The sequence below is a fragment of the Struthio camelus genome, chromosome 2 (assembly GCF_040807025.1).
Source record: "Struthio camelus isolate bStrCam1 chromosome 2, bStrCam1.hap1, whole genome shotgun sequence".
NCBI lineage: Eukaryota > Metazoa > Chordata > Aves > Struthioniformes > Struthionidae > Struthio > Struthio camelus.
Window position 1 is genome coordinate 75,501,001 of NC_090943.1, and position 22,744 is coordinate 75,523,744.

At 37.9% G+C, this 22,744-nt stretch overlaps 1 protein-coding gene across 7 annotated transcripts in view; it reads right to left on the minus strand.

The window, feature by feature from the left end:
- Nucleotides 1–22,744, minus strand: part of AHRR (aryl hydrocarbon receptor repressor) — a 94,958-nt gene that overhangs the window by 29,876 nt on the left and 42,338 nt on the right. For 4 of the 7 annotated variants that reach the window (XM_068936320.1, XM_068936321.1, XM_068936324.1 and 1 more), the window contains one exon: nucleotides 6,623–6,723. In XM_068936320.1, the coding sequence (XP_068792421.1) occupies nucleotides 6,623–6,723 (101 nt within the window). Of the gene's footprint in view, nucleotides 1–6,622; nucleotides 6,724–13,898; nucleotides 14,246–16,647; nucleotides 16,766–17,455; nucleotides 17,784–22,744 lie in introns of those variants that run through there. The other 3 variants (XM_068936326.1, XM_068936325.1, XM_068936323.1) reach the window with 3 other exon arrangements.

A 22,744-nucleotide genomic window follows, 5' to 3' on the forward strand; every position in this document is an offset into this window, starting at 1 on the left:
GCTGACTTTTCTGATATCAATCCAAAACACCAACAATGTTAACTGTCTCCTCTCTGCACACCTGGGCTGCCTGCTGGTTCCCCCTTCTCTATCACATTAAACATAAGCTGCTTATCCTGACTTTCAATTCATTCAGAGCCTGTTCCCCCCTCAATTATAGTCTCTCATTGAATGCTGGAGAAGCTGAGTACTGACTCTGATCTGTTCACTATTGTTATTCTCCATCGCTCATATGCAAGATTTGAAAACAAGTACGTAATCATGTCTCCCACGTTTCTGAAAGGTTCCACACAGGCATCTGCAAATGTACCTCATTTTTCTCCTTCAAATCCCTCCTTAAAACTCGTACAAAAGTCCTGACAAAGGTCAAGCTGCTCATACACTATGACTACTGATATCATGGTTACCAATTTGCCTCATTATTTCCATGCGCTCTGTCCATTGGAATGCATCTATCATCTCTTGTCTTGTATTTAGACCATAAGATCTGGAGGACAGGGACAACATTTTTTTCTTTTGCTCTGGTACACTGTCTAAGCTAATGATGACACAGCCTGTAACTTAGAATCCTAAGCATTATGGCAACATCATGATCATTAGTAACAGTAGCAGTAAGGACTGGAATAGAGATCAAATGGTATTCAGAGGTCACAAGCTTTTCTGTTTAGATTTGTTTGAAATGAAAAAAAAAAAAAGGAAAAAGTGAGAACATTAGTTATTTGTTTAAAGGGCAGCAGAAAGGATATTTTTGCACAAAGCTGTTCCCATGCCAAATTTCAAGTCTGGATTTTAAAACTATGTCTATTTGCAAAGCAAAAAAAAAAAAAAAAAAAAGGACCAGGACCTCTGAAAAGTTCCTTTGTGTTTTGCTTGCGCCTGCCAAGAAGAAAGTGAATCTATGCATGTGATAAAGAAGGTAAGTAACTCCTGACCCTATTTATGGCTTTTTTTTCCATGAATATATTCTCTGTAAGTCATCCCACGTGACTAATGTCAGGTTAGCTCGTGTCATCTGAAATACCGGGAGACGGTTCATGTTTGAAAAACAAGGAAAGCAAAAGGGTTGTTTGGGTAACTTTTAAAAGTTGTATTAACTGCAAAAGAAAATGCCCTGAGACTATGAGACTGTCTTAATGGCCAGATTTTAAACCAACAGATTGCAAGGTAAAGCACTGTATCATGATCTAACATGATTTACTTTGGAAGGACTGTGCTAAGACAGTCAGCACTGCTGGAAGCTGAAAAGGAACTCAAGACCGGAACAAAACAAAAAGTCTCTCTCTATCAGCTTTTGATTTCAGATTTACTGTGCCCTGATCATAGCCCCCTATAACAACCATGCACTTGTCTGACTCCAAATTTTCCTTTTCAAGTTTAAATTAAAAAACAACAGGAAGGGCAAAATCTCGTGCTCTCAGACTGAAATTCAAACTAGAATGCTTTTTCAAGAGCACAGTTTTATCAAGTACTGATTACATAAAGTTTGGAAGGAGGAAGGGGAATTACACTAACAAGTTTTAAAAAATTACAGGAAACCAAGTAGGAAAAAGGTTTCCTATGTTGTTTCCTTATGCAGAGTGAAGAACAGCACCAATAGGATGTTTTCTAATGTATCATTTTCCAGCTCCCTTGGAATGAAACTTGAACTCTAGTTCAAAGAGTTAGTAGAGGCCACCTGGAAATACCTTTCAGTGCTAAAATGTGCACGTACACATCTCTCTTCAAAGTAACTCCCAGAAATCTTACTATTCGCAGCCACTTTGAAAGTAACTACATAATGTTAAATAACGCAGACTTGTGTTGCATCAAAGCCTGAATCCTCTATTTAGATAAAAACACCCATTGACTTTCATTGATTTTGAGTAAGAAAACTCAGGCTCTATCTGATATTAAAGCTACTGAAAAAGCCCTCATTAACTTCAGTGGGAACTACAGAGCCAAACCGAATAATTCCTATTCACAATGGTACACATACCCATGACACGGAATTAAAAAATAAAAATGCATAAAAGACTTTGCAGGTGTGATCTTACTATCATATTAGTTATATCTCAAGTCATTTATCTGCCAAATGATAGAACAAAAGCATGCCTACAAAACTCAGTTTGAAAAATCTGGCTTTAAATGACTAAGTGCACAATACGATGGAGCTGAGATTATTGATACCAGTGGAGAAATCCAAGTGCAGCACCACCAAGGCTAGCTTTCACTGTTTTTCTCCACTTTTGAAGAGAGACATAATTTTGAAGACCTTTTTTTTAATAATAGGGCATATGTTTATGATTTGTAGATGATTTTTAAGATGCTAGGCATCTAAGTAAGGTGATATTACAGTACTGTTTAGTAAGGATGGGAAATAAGACTTTTGCTATATAGACTTTGTTAATTAATATACAAAATGTCAATAATTTGCTTTTTCTGTTATTGGTGAAAATTAAGAAGTCTGTCCTGTGTCCGCCAGAACAAACAACCAAAGTCTCTCTGATACATACGAGCAAAGAGATTCCAAAACATTCAGCATTCTGCTGCTAAGCATATACACTGAATGCACATGTCTCCTGGACCTAGTCTCCTGACATGCTAAAAAGAATAAAGATTAGAGTCATTACCACCAGATGCTCCAGAATAATGGAGTGGGCTGCAAAACCAGGGAGGTGCAGATGTTCTAATTCAAAAAGTAGGTGATTTAGGCATCAGTGGAATGCCATGGAGACTTTCCTAAGGGAGCCTGTTATCATTCTAAAATATGTAGGAAAGAAATAAGCGAAGGGTCCTTTTTTTATCAGTGTGTACACATGTTGAGTCTGCACAGTCACCCTTCTGTGATACAACTCAAATTAGGGCTGAAAGGTCCTTGCATTTCTTGCTGCCACACTTCGGTTTTATAGTGAAGCAGCAACCAAATCTGATACCTAATTATTCAGTCATATGTTCCTATTTATTTTTAGCAGGAAAAGGTAACTCAGGCATGGGAATATCTAACTATCCCTGCTCTGGAAGAGTAAACTTACAGTATCATTAAATAATAAATACCAGGATAGCATGATGACTACTATCTTCAGAACAACTATAAAGAAAAACATGAGACAAAACCACTGAAATGTGATTGTTGTGCCCCAAAACCTTAAGAGTGGAGGACTCATGGTACAAATCTGTCTAGGAACTGGGAAAAGAGTGGGTTGGAACATTCTGAAAAAAAATGGACCTTCCCTGAAGGAGTATGAATGGCTGGTGAACACTGAACTGCCTAAATAGGCCAGGTTTGGCCTTTATCAGTATTCATCAAAGAGATGGGGCACGACAGAACCAGCTGGCCTTATTCCATCAGCATCTGTTTGGGGGCTGCCTAGACCTTCTAGATTTAATTTTAAATGAAAATAAATTTGTCACATTTTAAACAGAAAACACTATTTTCACACCTGAAAAAAATTGCGTCCAGTATGTCTGGAGACAGAGATACCATAAATTCTATGCTGCAGCCTACAACAGTGGAAGAGAAGAGCAATGGATGAGACAAAGAAGAGAAGAAAGAAACACCACCAAGATGTCTCCTTCAGTAGCAAGGATTGAGACAGAAGCTTAAACATCAGTGATTCTTCTATAACGAGCAAAAGACCTGCAAGAGCAGCTGTGAGGTGGTCAATAAAGTGACAATGTTAACAGGGTGGTGGTTAATAAATGGGTGATGATTATGCAAGAAGCAGTATCAATGATGATAAAGGATGGGGCCGCTGTCTGACTGCACATCACTGAAAAAAAAAAAAGATCCAGAGAGCCTCCCTCTCAACAACAGATAACTTAATTCTTCAGCTAGGATACAATAACACATGGAAAATACGCATCCCTTTCGGATGAGATATGACCCATACATCAGTCTGGACTCTTGAGTCTGGACTTAAGATTGGGAGTGCAGCATAGCACTCTATTTAATAGAGGTGGCTAACAGGCATGGGATGAGTACAGGGATCAAGACTATTGCCAAGATACCTGCCAGTGATTCATTCTAATTTTTCCAAGTCACAGTTTTATTGTGTTTCTCCACCCACCACCACACCCCATAAATTCTATTTGGACTGCCCATATAATTTATTTTCCCAATTTTCTGCTTAAGAGTTTGGCCCAGTATTCTTTAAGTTTTCAGTAACGGGCTTCAGAAACTGAATGTGGCCCTTTTTACCAGAAGGCATGTGGCACAAGGGTTGCAAAACCACCTGCCTTGGAAAATATTTAGAAAGTGCAAAGCTAAAAATCATTACTGCAAATAGTTGGAGTCTGAAGTCTCCAAAGAAAGCAAAGATTGTAAAAATGGGCTATACTGGAAAAGACCATTAATAAAATTGGACTTTTGTCATTAGACCTTTGTTTGTCTTCCTTCCAAAAGGAAATAGAAGGATGGCAAGGAAAGAGTCTCCTATCCAGAAGAAGTATTTCCAAAACTTAATACACTGGGAGAAGTTTGTTATTTAGATACCTGCTGTACTCCACTGAAGAAGTCTTTGATAAAACTGGTATCATTGTTTATTCTGTTATTGCTGATGAAAGCCATTTCATTATAGCTGTAAAATAGCTCTATAAAATATTAAATAAAAAACACATGTTGTGGTAGAGGCCTTAAAAAATAAAAGATATTTTAAATGTAATTTAAAGGCAGTCTAATTCCATTGCTTTCTTTTAAACTGAAAGGGGAAGTACGGCATTGTTCCAAGACTGCAGAGGCAGAGATAAATTAGGGTTCTTTTTATTCCATTCTTCTGTCTATACATAAAGCACAGTAACTCCACCCACTAGAAAAAAAAATGCAACTATCCTTGGTTTTCCATTAACATTTCAGTCAGGAAGAGCATTATTCACACATATTTGGGGATTCAGATTAATCAGGTTTGTATCAAAGAAGCATCTAGGAGAGGTTACACAGTGCAAAGTAGTGTCACAAAAAGGAAAGCCCCTTTTGACAACTGCAAAATATGTTTTGAGAGCCAATAAAATGGCTAGATTCACAAGTCAATATGCAAAGCATAGCAACCACCAGCAAGTCTGTTGGCTTCTCCTGAGAAGGAATCACAAATGAAACTACTTAGTCAAAACTTCACAGCAGCTAATGGTGGATTTGGTTGAATAAAAAAAAAAAAAACTCACTTTCATCACATTCCATGCCCAGTGAATAGGTGTTTGAGTCAAATTCAGTTCCCAGAGAACATTCCCAGCATGTCCTAAGTAAAATTCAACCTTTTATTCTAGCTAAGATATGTCCATAAATGGAGCCTGGTGAATACAAGCATATTAACATGCAACTGATCATCCAGTTAACGACCCACATTATGTATGATTCAGAGTTAAATATCTCCTATATATTCAAAAGGAATGTGACTCATATTCCATATAGTAAGCAGACCATTAGCAACTTCAGTAACTTTAGTCTCTTGTAACATACTTGAAATTACATATCAGTGTTCTCTCCGTGTGCATGTAGCAGGGCTACTGTTTAAAGATCTTTTATGATTATAACTTGTGGATATGTAATATATACCAAACAAAGCACAGACTGAAGATGGGGAACCATCACTAAAATTTAGATGCTAACGATATTTACCATTATTTTGTCCTGTACTCCCTATTAATTAAGAATGGCAATTATCACAAATAATACCTGACAGTCAAATACCTCATTTTAGCACTACCACTAACTACTCAGGGGCCTCTGACATTTTTTGCTTTGAAATACAAAAATAAAATCTTCTAAAGTATTAAGAGAAGGAAAAGCTGTGTGCCAATTTTCATTCCAAAGACTTGAACAACTTATGATAATAGATCCCATGATAAAATCTCTTTCTCTTTTTTCTAATAGTATGCAGTATTTATTTGCTGGAGGTTACTATTTCATTTACATTTACATGTGCCTCAGAGCTGTCATTAAAACATGATTTTTAGAACATGAGTATTACACTATCTAAAACCACTATGTATGTTTCTTCAAATAGCAACTTCCATGGATCCTCAGTGTATAAAAGGCATTATTACATCATATGTTTAAAATTCAGATGTAAATGGGATGCACTGCTATGGTCTAACTGCCATAGTAGTTCACACTAGCAGTATTAATTCTTCAAGCAGATTAATGGATCCAGTTCTCAGTAACAGTATGGCCCCTTTAGGCTGCTCTGCCAACATAAAATCATTCTACAGGGAATAAGAAATAAACAGAATAATTTCTGCACACACAGCTTCCCTCAGAGCCCACAGTTCAGAAAGTAGAATAAATTAAAATATCCCAGGATAATCTTAGCTCAGACCAGAGACCAGGTAAGCTCCTCTTTGTATCCTCAAAATATGTGCCAAGTAAAACAAATCTTTGCAGTCACCCCAAATGAAAAAGAACTGTGAAATGGCCCACTAGACTTCACTAATGATGTAAGGTTGCAAAGTACAACTGCCCAGAGACTGAACAGGATTATCATGACTATCAGTTTTGCTCTTGCAAGCAGTGCTCACAAGTGCGATTTTTTTTGAGTGACTCATACCAAGACAGACCATTTACTCAAAGTTGCTTCAAAGGATTTACTCAAGTATATCATCAAATTACATAAATTACTTAGAGCTAGAAAAGACAGCATTTTTCACTCACTTCTAGTAGAAGTTCACCTTCTTGTACAGCAGTCTTGTTAGATATATTGTCTTCTTTTATTGTTTGATCAACTTGCTTCTTAAAGTGTTTTTCTTGAATAGCTGTTGGAAAGAGTTATTATCAATTTATAAATCATACTGATTAGGGCCACTAGACTAAAATTCTTATTTAGGCACTTAACATTGCATTGATTTAATTGGGAGTTAGTGTCTTTATGGTCTGGATCTCAGTTACAGACAATTTTCTTTTGCCATGAGGGAGGTAGATACATATTTGGCAGTCCAGATGTTTTTTATATGAAATATCTATCACATTTTTTACTGAACAGATTTTTTCCATTAGTGTATTCTACATAAAGCAACAACCCAAACCCATAGGAAAGAAAAAAAAAGAAAGTTAGCAAGTTGTTTTGTTTATAAAAAATATATATTACGACAATCTAAAGAAATAGCTATAGAGTTCAGAAGACAAGATACTGAAATAAGTTTCTCATTTTCAGTGGTGACCTTCTTGGCATCAGAAATTTTCAGTCACATTTAACCCTAGTCAGTACTATGAATCTGAGACTAATTTTAAGATTCAAATGAATGTTCTTGAACTGTCTCAATTTAAAACAGAGGCATTTATCACATGAAAATGATGAAAATCTCTCACTATAGATTATAATTGCATATATTTTTCCTCATAATAAGAAAAACTTTGGCAGGTATCAAAACTTCTGTTGACTGCTCTTCCTGCACATGGTTTATCGTTACTTGATCTAAAATAGCTTTGAATACTCAGATTCAAGCTTTCATAGGGCGCAGGGAAAAATCTCTGAAATCCAGTCTCATTTCTGGGGATAATGAAAGAACTTCTGAGAAGACTGAGTTGATTATACACATCACCTGACTGGACTTTTGCATCACCTAGGGAATGTGGGGTATGACAGGAATCAGTCTTTATAATTGCTAATCAGTCTTAGTAACATTCAAGGAATCAGGTTCACTCTTATACCCTATTCCAGGGACTAACAGAGGTAGGGCATGGAAATACCTCAGGTAGCAAACAGAGATTCAGTTTCTCCTTTTCATGTGGAGAATGAGAGGGGAGAACCTACCAGTGAGATTAGCTAAGACATTTGATACGCATTGTCCATTCCTGCTAAAGGATAGCTATAGCAGCCACAGCCTGGGATAGCTACTAGTCCCAAAAAGGGTAGAGACAAACAGGAATACCTTATACCAGCTCAGAATAAGAAGGGAAGACAGCAAGCCAGGTTCTAAACGCTGTTGGACTTTTTACTAAAAATGATGACAACTGGATTTAAATTTTTAGTAAGACACCAAATTTGTAAAAAGCCTATTTTTAAATGGCTTGAATAGTATTTGTTGAAAATGATTGAGGATATGATCTAAATGGAGTCACTTTCTTTCAAAAGGGCTGTACACAGTAGCTGTATTAACTTAAAAGTCTATTGAGGGACTGTCACAGGATCCCTCAGCATTTTATAACAGATGATGGCAACACAGAACCACACCGATTGAATATTCGTGATGTTTTTTAGCTTACATTGTAAATATTTGCTGCTAGTGATAATGTAGGTCATTACCCCAAATCAATCATCTCAAATGTGTAATTAGATGTAATAAATCCCTCCCCTGGGCATGGGAAAATACATCATGAAAACCCCAAGCAGATCCCTATACACATTTTTCAGCCAAAATAATGTTGTGTTTTCAGCCTTGTAAGCTAGGCTACTATAAATGGGATATAAAGATTCTTTGGTTCACGTTTTCATTTTAGTATACCATTTGAATTCATTGGAAGAGGTCACTTTTTTTCTGTCTGATAAGCCCAGCCTTCTCCTATGTTTGTCCATAAGAAGAGACATATGGCCATTCACAGCAGAGTGTTAGACAGTTGTGATAGCAGTTTTTAGAAGCACAACTCCTATTCCAACAGCCTCTTCCAGAATTTTTCCCCTCAGAAAAGATGTTTTTGTAAGTTCTTACACAGTGGTTTGTAGTCTTTGTACAGGTTAAAGGACAGACAGGGAGGGGTGAGAGGAAATGAAGGTTTATTTTTTTGAGGCGTTCTTTTGGCTTTGTAAAAATTCCACTACTTCTAACTTCATCATTAGTGGAAACTATTATTTTATCCGACAGAGCAGGCCAGAGCTCCCTGCCTATTTGTTAGCCTTCAGGCTCACACAAACATAGCAGCAGAAGCACAAGGGATGTTTGTTCCACAGCTTGTCTGGCTAGTATAAATTCCATCTCCAAATGGAAAGTATTTTAATGTTACTTTGCCAGCTAGAGTTACCCGTATGTTAGGCCACACACATCCATTTCATAACATACTCTACTCACTGGCCTGAACTGTGAAGAAAGCCATTGCACCATCAAAGACAATTGATACCCTTTGTGCCAAGAAGCAAGAGCACCTCAGAGACAGGCACGTTTGTTCTTTACACCTAAAGCAGCAGAGCCGTTGCTCCCTGTTCACCCTTGTTCTACCTCCCTGCATTGGAAATACTCCATTAATCCACCCATCAGAGGAGCAGGGGTTGACTGATACTACAGTGACAGCTCAGAAGAGATATTACTGCTGTTGATAGCATGTCAACTGGAGAAAGCAAGCAAGGTAGAAAAACATGCAGATCCTCAGATGGAATGGCCAGGAGGAAAGGCAGAGGAGGACAGAGTGAGGAGGAAAAGCTGCTTTCACTAAGGAGAAAAATAGGGAAAAGAAAACAGAACAGGCTAACGATATCCCTATCAATCAATACCAAGAATCACGTGGGAGAACTGAAGGAAAGACACTATTGATTATGACTGCTTACTTGATATTACTATCTGATTCAATATTATTATCTGAGGCTCTAATTCTGACACAGCTGTGATCACACTTAAACATTACATAGAATGCTCCAGAGGTGGCCCTCTGGAATGAAGATAAAACCTACAATGCTCAAAATAAACAAAAGATTGGAGATTTCAGGAATAATGTCTCTCGTAGGCAAGGAAGAGCAAATTGTAGAAAGTTTTCTAAAAAATATCAAACAGCAAAGGATGGACTCAGTGACCTGAGGGGAAAACTTCTGGCTGCTGCAGTTCCATACATCAAGAACGGGGCAACAGAAAAACTGATATTGGAGGAAAACTGATGAATGCTGTTGTCAACATGGAATGGAAAGTTTCAGCTTTATGGAGCCTTGGACTGCTTACTACTGGAGAGGAAACTCTTTAGACTAGATTGTCACCAATTCAGTGTATAGCACTCACCAAATTAGGTTCCAAATCAGCAAACTGGCAAACAAAATAGATAGGAAGCAGGAGTAACAGTGACCTTTTTCAGAGCAAAGATTATCTAGCCTGCACTTCCAGAACACAGAATAAAACAGAAGATGGAGCTGTTCTGCCAAAGAAGATGAATGAGTATATTAATATGCCACAGGTTGATAAACACAAGATACACAATTACAAAGGCTAACAGTTTTGTGGGGTCATGCAATCTGGTGAGCACGGTGCAATCACAGACAACATTAAAAACCACAGGTCCAGAAAGGCTGGATGCTACAGAAGGATGCTACAAGGAAGGCAGGGGAAAGGATGAGAGAAGAAAACAAAAAAAGTTGCCAATGTGACCTCATGAAGGAAAACTCAAAGATCTGAGGACGTTGTTCCAATTACTGTTATAGAAGCAGCAAAAGGAGTGGAAACCGAATAGAATGTAGAGTTAGAACTGACAGATAGTTATTAAAAAAAAACACACACAAAAAGGATGGTAAACTTGGATGAACGGAGTATTGGACTGCCTTGCACAGTGCTGCTGAGCCTTTCACAGCTGCATTGTCTCTAGGATACTGCAAAAAATTGACATCTCCTTTGAGCCTCCAGTTCTAATATCAGCATTACTATCTACATTTATAAACCACTTGGCTTGAAAATCAGATCTGGAACATAGTGAAGAACAGAAAACTATTTGTTCTAAAGAAGCACAATGAAACCACCTTAGCTGTTCCCTACCCCCAGAAATAATAGAACATTTATTCATTGTAGAACACTCTTTAAATCAGAGAGACAGAAATTTCAGGACTCTCATGAAACCATATTTTTTAGAGCAATGGGATTATAATTTCCAAAGTGTCTCTGTATCCCTTCTTCCCACACAAGTTCAATACTTTCTTCAGACAATAATCAGAAAAACTACCTGCCAAGCTACAGTCTGTAACAAACTAATGTGTGGTCAAACTGCACCCCAGAGACCACATGGCCTAAACGGCACACATCACCTTCCACTGCTCAGGTTACCTGCAGCAAGTGACAAGACAAGACTGGGATGAGCAGCGAAGACATTTTGCTATTTCTTATGCAAACACCTTGCCTGGGTTCATTTGGAGTATTGAGGGACAATTCTGTCTTTTTCAGACTCTGTATGATGCAAGTGTATCAGCCTGTTCTACAAGAAGTGACTGTGAGATCATTTCTCTCCAGTGCTGCCCAGGGGATAAATTGTTTCTTACAACGGGCAGATCAAAATGTCAGAATCTAGCTTGTAGTTTCAGATACATTACGTTATGAATATGAGCCTTACTTTCAGTATCTGTTACTCAAAAGGAAGTGAAAACAGGGTCTTTCTTCCTGGATCTGCTAGATGCAGGATGAATCAGCTATGTATGTTACCCTGAATGCTAAGAAAACAAAATAAAACAAAACAAAACAGCTAGGAAACAGTCTGTATGAGAGATTACGTTAAACAAATCTACAGTCATCAACTGAAATATTCAATTTCCTTTTGCAGTGTTGCAGAGAACACTGAGTAACAATAAAGATAGCACTGCTTTGTTACACATTGAAATTAAATAATATACTACATAAAGAACAGTTACCATGCATTTCAAAACTACATGAAGGGAATGTTTTCATTTTGAAATGCCACAACATACAGGTTGCACAAATGCTTCAGGAAAGAAATCAACAACAAAACCCTGTCTCGGAATAAGAGAGCGTTCTGTCATGTTGCAGAGGCTACCAGAATGCCAGATGAAATTATGTTAACAATAATGCAAAGTTTTTCCTCCCAACTTGGTTTTCTCAGTCTGCTTCTTCTTAAGAGATGCTTTGAAATCTGACTGCCTTTTGAAGTTTCTCAAGTTCAGCATGACATTTATTCAAGGTACAAACTGAACTGTTTTCTTTACAGATCTCATCCCCTCTTTCAGTTTTTTTCCCCTCATTTTTCAGTGAGTCTAATATATTTTCCATGCACAAGGGGTATCAAAGTGACGCCGTTGCTTGATAGTTTTGCTCTCCTCTATGCATTTTTACAGTATCCACTTTCTGGACAGCTTTGCGTGATTAGGGCTCACAGCTATCTTGGCTGCTCATGGGCGGGAGGCAGGCACGGAGCCACCTTCTCAGCTCAAACTCCACCCTTCACCCCCTCCCCCTCTCCCTCCCGGCTGGAGAGCCCCTTTTGAAGGAAACCCGAGGCGGGGTGCAGGCCTTTCTGCAGAAGCAGACTGCTGACTAACCAGAGCTCCCCTGTCACGCGATCGAGCCGCCCGTCAATCTTCTCCTGCATCTGACAGAGGCCTGGCGCGCGCTCAAACCATTGCGTGCAAGCAGACAAGCCACATTACCCTGTGAAGTATTTCATAATAACAACAGCTGTTAAATATTGATGACTCCTGGCAAGTGCTTTTCGTGAAGGTTAAGCCTTCATGTAATGGAATCTAATTCCTCATTAGATATTGTATCAGATAGCTGGAAATTGCCTAAAAAAAGCTTAAAGTAAAGAGTCAGAAAATAACTCTCATTCATTAGGGAGAGGGGATAAAACAGCAAGTCAAAACGTGAGCAATATTTCTGTGAAGTAAAATCCTTTTATAGACAGAAAAAAATACTTCAGGAAAGATGATCAAAATACTTGGTTTAGCTATATTCCACTGATTTTTTTGTTTTTATAAAGAGCAGCAGATGAGCTAAACTTTGTAAAATGGCAATCTGATTGTTACTGCTGTGTATGTGTTTGAGGACACATGGAAATTATTTCTATAGAAAAGCATAAAAAAGAGGGAGAAAGCACATCTTCCTGTAGCCTCCCTACTAACATCAAGCTGAGAGATCTGCCTAGTTGGAAGATTTTCTGGAGATCAGAAAGACATTAGTGAGCAATCAGAGAGGGATTCCAAGCCCAGAAAAAATGGAGAAGGCCTGTTCTCTTGCCTTGGGCAAGTCCTCATACGCACTACTTCAGTTCCCAGAGGAACCCCATTGTTCTTGTTCCTCAACCTGATCTCTAAAACGAATCAATCTTATTCTTTTCCACTTGACCTAACTGCTCAGCAAGGATGTCAGAGAGGGAATCAGTTCAGGCAGGAGTTCTTGATCGTTAGTTTTTAGGATGGAACTGGCATGATGCCAGGATAGACGAGACCAGGGAGCCCAGCTAAAAGGCAGCATCAGAGTCAGGGTGCAGCTGAAAGAGAAGGGCTTTTTGAGGAGGCACAAAGTCAGAATATTTTTTCTTGAATATGAGAAAGAGGTCTGTGTATGTTTGGGGAATACAATTAAGAGGCAAGCTGAGAAGCTGAAAGCAGTTGCTAGCTTTTTTCTGTAATGCTGCAGTGCAAGGAGTTCTGTGAAGTTTTAGATAATTGTTTCACCTGTAGGGAGCCTAGGCCTGTTTATTGAGTTGGGACAGGAAATCAGAGAATCATAGAAAGATTTAGGTTGGAAGAGACCTTTGAAGGTCATCTGGTCTATCAAAATAGGGCTGTCTTCAAAGGTAGACAAGAATGGTGAGGGTTTTGTTCAGTTTGGAATATCTCCAGTGATGGACATTTCACAATCTCTCCAGGAAAGCTTGTTTAATTACAAACAGGATTCATTTTGTAAGGTACAAAGTGTTTCTATTTTCAGATGAACAAGCATTAAGATAACTTATGGATGCACGCTTCCTCTTTCCTTAAATTTTTTTTATCTGCAAAAAGTCCAGAATGCTTAAGTGACTGTCATGAAGAGTGTGCATATATGGAAAGGATGTGAATTAAGCCACTTTTTTAATTTTGATGGTTTATTCCATCTTTATCTCACACAAATGGCTTACAAGAAGCCACACTTAAGTTCATGTTTTTATGTAGTTTGGGGCTGTAACATCCCCTTCAGACCATAACTTCTGAGGGTCCACAGCCCTAGAGAAAGGCTTTGCCTCCATGCCAAGTCCAGCTGTGTAATAATTATACAAGCAACAAACTTACAAGTACTGTTCCAGAATGTACATGTCCTACCTGCAGCCTCATGTTGCAACCGTTGTCTCTTCTTATGACTCAAGAGATGATCTCCCCAACAGACAGCCCCATGTTGTGCATTGGCAAAGAAGATATAGTAAAGATCTGTTTGCATAACCATGAGTAAATATTTGATGGATCTGCTACTGGTCTACCAGTGGTAGACTATATTGGCTCTAAGACTGCCAAAGAAACTCAGTCCTCCTAAACTAAATCTTAAGATACAATAGTTATTCCAAGTAATTGTCTCCCACTTCATCTTTATTTATAATTCCATTTGAGTACCATTTGATTTGATTACATTAAATGTGATGATGTGATGAAGGGAGCCTTTTGATTTATAAATTTAGTCCTGGGACCTTAATTATCACTGCATTAGTTTAATTAAGCTGTAATACATTATCTTGCTTGACTGTGTTATTTGCTTGCATATCCTTTTAATAAAACTGTAAAAGGTAAATATGAATGGCTTGTTCTGTCACACTACAAAATGGATCACAATCCTTAGTTCTAGGTAATCTCAAGTAAGAAATCTGCAAACTACTTGGTCCACTTTCAAATCAAAACCTAGAGATTATTTCAACAAACTAATTATCCCTTAAGGTAAAGTATACATTCATTAATCAGAGTCAAGATATAAAGTATAAGTTTAGTGCAGGAAAAGATAAATTTAAGTGAATTTTACCATGTTTAGAAAACATGCTTACCATTGCTTGTACATTCTTAAGTCCAATTGAAATTGAAACCAATCAATGTAGTTTTATGGCTGTTTTACTCTAGTTTCCGTTTCCTCAGTAGTCCACTTTAAAACAGTGCACTTTAAGCCAACGTAGAGGAATTGAGAATTTACAAATGAATAATTTTTAGCTTGAAGTGTGCTACAGTGTGTCCTGACCTGCTGCATCTGATTGTTTGAGTAGGATCCCAGCAAATCCCACTGATCATGATATACATACATATTCAGAGGTAGGGCGATTCAGAACACATTCTTTCTGGGCTCTATGGAGCAGATAGCCTAGCAAAACAGCTCCCAGTGTTTCCCAGTTCTTCCAAGTATCCTTCATGATGGCTTGTTGGCTAAATAGCTGTTCATCTTTTCCCTTGTCCAGATATTTAAAGAAATCTGCACAGGGAAAAATGAAATTAAGCTTGTCTATATTTCCAGCACTTTCTTTACAGTCAACAAATGTAGTCCTCTTTTGATACAGCTCATATTATTTCATTTTTTCCAAGGTTATTTTTCACTTGTTTGATTCTTCCAAAGAAAATAATAAAACAGTGGACACTGGGGTCCACAGGCAGGGCAGTTGCCTTAGGAGGAGAGACTAAAATGGCTGTGACTGCTCACTGTGGGGAAGAGAAGGATGAGGGGAGATAAAACTGCCATTTACAAAATCATAAAGGCAGTGAATAAACTGATTGCAGAACTGTCATTCACCCAATCCCACAATATGAGAACTGTGGAGTGCTCAATGTCACTAGTATGATATTGGTTTAAAGCAGATAAAAGAAAGTAATTCTTTAGACACCAGGTAGTGAAATTCTGGAACTTGCTGCCACAGGGCATGATGAAGGCAGACAGTACTACCATGTTCAATAGGGATTAGACAAATTCATGGACAACAGGTCAATAAGGATTTCTGGATTTAAGGATGTAGGACTAGTCCTTAACGTCTAGGCTGCAGCGTACCTTCTAACAACTTTAATGTAACAGCTGTGGATGCTAAGGGTAGAGGAGAGGAAAGAACTATGGAAAGTGGTCAGGAAAGTGTGCTCTCCTTATCATCTCTTTTATGCCACTACTGGAGATGAGAAAAACAGACTAGATGGTGCCCTGGCCTGACCCAGTAGTGCATTTCATATGTTTTTATATTCTCACTGCAACACCACAACCTTGTCCACTAAATTTGTTGCAGACTGAAAATAAACAACAGATCAACAAGAGATCATTATCTGTGACATGAAACAAGCAAAATATATCTCAGAAGTGGCAATAAGAGAAATCAGAACCTTATGGGAAAGCCTGTATGTCACTAAATTTAAGCATATTTGCAGATGATAAAAGACCAGCTTGTAATTAATCATTGCATGCAAATAAGAATCCCTTCTTTCATGATAAACAACCTGTTGAAATAAATTTGCCAGTCAGAAGTATTATTCAGAAACATTAATAATGAGACTAGAATGCATTTTTCCTGAAATGACAACTAAGAGAAAAGTTATGTGTTCAGAAGTAAGTATCTAAAGTCTACTAGAATTGTCCCTACTTAAAAAAAGGGAACACTCTAAGAATTCCATCTTATGGAAGGAACGCAATGAGGTCCCGATAACAGATTGATTTTGAGAATTTCAGATCATTTTTAGTCTTTATTTGCTGCAGAAGATGTGCAGCAGTTTACCTTCTTCTTCAGTTTAGATCAACAATTTAGAACATTTAGTAAGTCAATTCCTGAAGAATGAAATCTAATCAGAGACCAAATATGAAATTAAGTGCAGCCAAGAAATTGTACGAGAAAGCATCTCTCACCCTTCTTGATTAAATCAATCTGACAGTGACTGATTTATGTGAAATTTACATTATCGTTGCTTTCCTTTTTTGGATTTGATGACCTGTTTCCAGGCCTATGCTTCAAACAGACTATCCCTCCTGAGCTTCCACTCCTCAATTTCTACTGCTTTATAACATTCCTGTCCTATTATAATTTCACATGCACTGCTCTGCATGGAAAGACACAGGCTAAATTCATACCTGCTAGCTCCAAGAGGGAATTTAAGTCAGTATCTTTTAGAAGAGAGTTGAAAGAGCATATGTCAGTAGGCCAGTATATCACCCCAGAGACTGTTTAAAAATAGCCGAAGCACAGGATCTGGAGAGGATAAAGGAAACCTTTAACATGAAATAAACATTGCATCTAAAATATTCACGCTGAGACCTTAATGCACAGGATGTGCATATGTTACACAGAAAACCAAATCTGGCTTCATTTGATTTAGAGTTAGAAATATAAGAGCAATTCCTTGAAATACTACTTTATATAGCAACCATACTGTATTCAATAGACAAAGACACAGGCACGTTTGCTTTCCAGTGTACTTTAAATAAGCAAATGTGCTTGATAGGAGAAATGCAGGAATCTCCACCTTTAAGTCAGATGCAGCACACTGCAGCACAATCCCTGATTAAATACACATCACAGAATATGGGGCACTGTCTTTCTAGAGCAGAGCTGAGTTGCTTTGGTCTTTTTGCTATCTGTTGAGACTGCCATGATGAGATTCATTGTATGAAGAGCTGGCTTGAGAAATTGAATGAACCTAACAAGCCGTGGGAAAATAATGCCAGAAAGCAGGTCCTCAAACTTTAGCTTTTCCACTTCAGGAAATAAAAAGATGTGCTGAAACAAGATACCAAGCAAATGAAAATATTGTTAAGGAACAGTATTTACAAGTCTTAAAAAAATCAATCAAAATCAATTTTCAGGATAATTTAAAAACACAGAGATATATTCCAGATATTTTTAGAATATTGAATAAAACCAGTAACATGAAAATCTTACCTAAAAGTTAAGAATGAAGTATAAGCCAACAACTGTAGTAAAAAATTCAGCCACCAGAACTCTAAATTGGTAATGCTACAATCCTTGAACATTTATTGTATTTTATAAACACTAATATTTTAAGATATGAATTTAAAGTCTAGTCCTGCAAAGCCATCCAAACTGATGGACCTTGCACCCAACTGGGATCACTTGTAAGTCAGAGATCCTGCAGGGAAGACATAATGGGTTGTCCAAAAATAAACTCCTTTGCAGAACAGGAACCTTCTGCAGAAACAGAAAATACATGCACATGATGTGTTCAATTACTACAAGAACCTTCATTTTTCACTTCCTCACGACCGTTTTGCTTTGGCTCTTTTCACAGACTGGTTCCATGCTTAAAAAAGGGGGTAGTAAGCAGCTTGCTAGTAGGCTTACATATTCTCTTCCCCTTAGCACTTGGGAACCTAAAGTTAAAAAATGACGCATCCCTAGTTCAGAAGCCAGAATTAGAACCTTCAGTATTTCTAAGCATAATCAAAAATGGTATCTTTAAAAAATGCAGAAGGTAATATTTGAAAGCTCCAATATATAAATATTTGAAACCTCTAGAAATGGGTAAATTATGACCTTGCTTTGATTTGCTTTTCAGCTTTTAAAAACTGAGAATATAGAGAGATATTGAGAACTAAGATATAGAGATAAAATTAAAAGGCAGTCACACAGTTCTTATTGGACTTATGCCATGTGAAGACAGGAACAACCAAGGAATATTTAGTATTTCAGATACAAAATTCTAGCTAATAAAATATAACCCTTTCTCCACTTTCAACTCTTCTGCATATGTGCCATTGACTTGAGCAGGCAAGTCTGACTCCTTTCCAGGAGTCAGATTTCTGACTCTCCTACCTTGAGTAGGAGCAAGCTACCTAAGAAATAAGCAATATTCTTTATGGGAATAAGGACAGGAAACTTGTTTCCCACTCATAAAATATATGAGATTATGGCTTCTACTTTCAAGACAATTATATTTAATTACAGCTTTCACTAAGTGTCAGTAATAAGTGAATTATACGTGAATATTATAAAGCAAATTATGATACATATCTTACTTCTTGTGCTCATTCTTTTTATTGTTAGGTCTTCTGAATGAAAACGTGGTCATTTCTTACCTACTGACTCATCAGATCTGTTTTGCACTCATTGTCTAACATAAACATCACATTATACTGATTTTCTGTCAGTGCTAGACTATTAGCTTCAGTGGACTTACACTGCGACTTCTGCCAGAATCAGTCCAAAAATCCTCAAGTCATAATATATTAGTGCTGTGCTAAGGAAAATATAAATGGATTTAAGGCAGAAAATGAACACTGCAACTTGGAAAGAGTGGAAGCAAAGACTATGATTTCATACACATATTCTTAAAAACTGTGAACATTAGCTGAAGAAAATATATACTCTAGAGCCTCATTTGTTTCTAGGCAGAATATTTTTAGGAGGAGTCATTAAAGACTCAGTTTATGAATGTTGCATCCAGAAGAGGATTTATAAGTAGAAAGCAATTTTTTTTTCTCTTGTCAGGGCAGCTTTGCAGGGAGGAGGCTCATTTATGCATTGCTGGTCTACCAGGCAGCAGAGCTCTGTTCCTCTGATCAAGAGATCACTTTCATAACCACTTTTCTGAGGTCACAAATGAGTGTGCTACAGTCACGCAATCCCTTGTCTAGTAGAGTTTACTATAGCAATACAGGTTCACTAAAACCTTTTAAAGAGGCAGTACATCCTTTTTACCAAAACAGGTATAAGGCACACATATCATACGGGCTTAACTGAAACTTGGCATGGAACTATTATATTTCATTTCAATACTGAGCAGAGGAAAATGTATAGTTTGGCCTTTTATCTGGATGGAACAATATTCACTCGGTAGAATCAATTAAAACATTGAGATAAATAGCTCTAGAATGCTTTTAAAGTATACTGATACCTTTTCAAATATTTATTCAACCTGTTTATATTTATTATTTTAAAGGTCAACATCTATCAATCATGTGGTAAAACACTGTAAATTATTCTAATTAAGATATTTTAAAGCCATGGTAAGCAGTGAAAGAAACATTAGATTCAATTAAAAACAAACAGGTAAGATTGCCCTGAATTAAACATTTACTGGTGCAGTGTTAGAAACAACAATGATACAGAAATGTAAGCTCAGGAAATTGATCTGCTCTCAAACATTTGTACAATTAATGCTAGTTAGAAACTACTTTCTAGAACAGAAAAGCATATTTTATATATCAGCCAAGAAAACGTCCCACAAATGACCAACATACCAATCTGTTGTATGTATACCTACTGCCTTGTAGGTTGTAGTTGGAATGGGCTTCCGGAGAGGGGAAATTTGAAGAAAAAAGTTAAAAATATTCTTCCTGTTATGGCAAGTTAGCTCTACCCAGTGAACAGGGGTTTTCACCTTTTCACAATCAGGTAGCACTCTGAAGACAATTGTTGTTTTTCCATTATGAGTTATTTGCACTGATTGCTTGATGTAAAGTTTTCAAAAGCTTCTAAATTGCTTTGGAGCCCACAGTTCAAAAAATGAGGGTGGATGTATCTCTCATTGACTTTTAGTGAGGATTAGTGTACATTTCATTCAAAGGTAGCATAAATAGGCTTGCCCAAACCAGCTTCATAATCCATCTTAAATAAGTAATAATAGCAATGAGGGCACAGTGCTAAGCCCATTGAGGAATCACAATATAGACTGAGGTGACTAGTTTGCAAGCTGTCCTGTCAGTTCATTGTTATTTTTAGTCAGGCTACACAGATTAAAGCTAGTGCAGATTCACCTACCCATGCTACAGCCAGGCTTTAGTGATTCTAGAGATGTACTCATAGCCTCTGTAGTGCCCTTAGGTTCATCCAAAGTGATATTCAGGCTTGACTTTGATGAGTATCTTCATCCAGCTCAAGCCCTGGGAGAAGTCCATTCCCATTTGCATGACACTTTGCAGTTTGCACAAAAGATGATCTCATGGTATAGCTTTGATATGAAACGAAGTCTTCCTCAGAATCAGTCTTGTCTGTTTTCCCGGCCTTGCTTGTATTTATGGATGGAATTAGGCTGGAGACCGGACAGGGAATTGTGGCATTGCTGCTTATGGAACTCACTGTCAGAGATCAGTGCACTCACTACATGGAAGGGAAGTCAGGGCAGCGAGGCAGACTCAAACTTAGATGTCAAATAGCACAATTCTAGGGGCGGACAAAGTGCTGCTGGCAGTGGTGAGGTAAGGACTGTGATCGATAAATGGAGGGTGTTGACAGCCTTTAGAGTGACCCTAAGGGTAATAGTATCAGTGCAGACAGGGCTGCAGTTCATTTCTGAAAATAGGCCATAGTTTCAAACATTTCTGAGACTTATGAAAATCTTGCCCTCAGTTTCCAAGGAGACGTACCTACAATTCTAGAGAAAGAATCGGTCAATAATTTTGTATAGTGAAATAAGGGCAAACAATGACCTCCATTATACCAATTCCCAATCCATGATTGCAGCCTCTCCTCATTCCCTTCACGGTTATGTAACAAGTTTCGTCTGAGAGCAACAGGTCTGTACGCTGCCTATACACAAAAGAGAATACGTAAACAGTGGTTTGGATTAGCTGCAAATCTGCCTTTAAATTCTTTTTCTAGCTATTTTGTGAAATTTACGTCATTTGAAAATTACCCAGAGAAATGTGATCCAACTCACTTATACTCCAGCTAATAATCCAAAATCAAACAATTTCATATTAGCATAATATGAATTGTTATTTAATAAATAATTTGACTTTAAATACATGCCAAAAGTTATTCTTTCATTAGAATTAAGTTTAAGTACTGTGGGAAATTACAGTAATCAAGCTATTACAAGCTTTAAGGATTTCTGAGTAACTCAGTTAAAAAAAATTATTTCAAGCATGCTTAACAGAAAGCTTCTAACCTCTTCCTCTTCCTCCTGTCCCCGTATACTGTATATACCTGGTGCTCAGCTACCTTTCTACCATGGTCCAGTGCTTTCCAGCCAGTTTTTGCTAGCAGTGGAGGTTCAAGTGTTCTTTTACAGCAATGTAAATCAATTTCTAGCCTAGACAGGACTGCTGAAGGAGATCTTGCAATATTCAAGTAAAAGGGAGATTAAAGAGGAGAGCAAACAGAGAAAATAGTGCACCTATAGAAATAAGTTTAAAATAAGTTAGTATTTTGTTGTGTCTTAGCCTTCCATATATGGCTGGGCATATAACAAGTCTTAGCATTGCTCAGCTTTTCCCTGACATACAGAATCAGAAAAGGAGCTTGAATGCTTAAACCGTAGGGTTCTGCTATGGTTAAGACAGTACAGCTGAGAGTCTATACAGTCAAGACAGGACTGTGGGCATGCTGGGAACAGAGGAATCAGAACATTCTTATGTCTCATATATTTCCCACTGCCCAGATGTTCCACCCACAGTTGACATCAGTTGTGAGACTTTGGTTGTGGCAGCCCCTGAGGGTGTTCTGACCCCTGGGAAGTGCTAAAGAGGCCCAGGCCTGCCTGGCACAGATGAGGCACAAAGGTATTTTGAAGCTCTGATTGTCTCTTCTCCCATTCAGTCCCTGTGCCAAGTTTTGCTGAGGCTCAGGAATTCAGCTGTGGTTCAATATTTGTACATTAACCCAATGAGCTAAAATACCATCTGATACCAACATGTAGTTAATTGCTGTGAAGACAAAACTTTGAATTTCCTGACCTAAAGGAACTTTCCTGACTTCCTAAAGTTTGAATTTCCCATTAACTCCATACTCCCTTACTAAAAAATGATACTGAGCATACAGGATGTAGTTTCAAAATTCTCTGCACCAGAGTGTATGCAAAAAGCACAAGATGATCTGAATTACCCCTGGAAGCCTGCTCTTACATGCAAAATGGTAAGCTTTTAAATAAATTAATAAATATGCCCATGCCCCCTCCCCCTTTATGCAGATAATCTTTCTGATTTAAACTCTTATGCCAAAGCCATTGGAGCTGGAAAAGCACTGGTTAGTATAGCTGACTCATCAGCTGACTTGGCCCACAACACTAGCCACAAAGGACTGAGACTGCTAGTGGAGGCATGTGGGTGGGAGCAAGGAACAAGCAATCATCTGGCAGCCTAATGCAGTAGGGAGGGTTGACAACAATTCATTATTTATTCCCCCCTCCTGCCCTAAGGCTTTATCCTTCTGCTGAAGTAATTCTCCTTATTTTGATGTTGTGGTAGGGCTATGTGTAGGGGAGGGAATGAA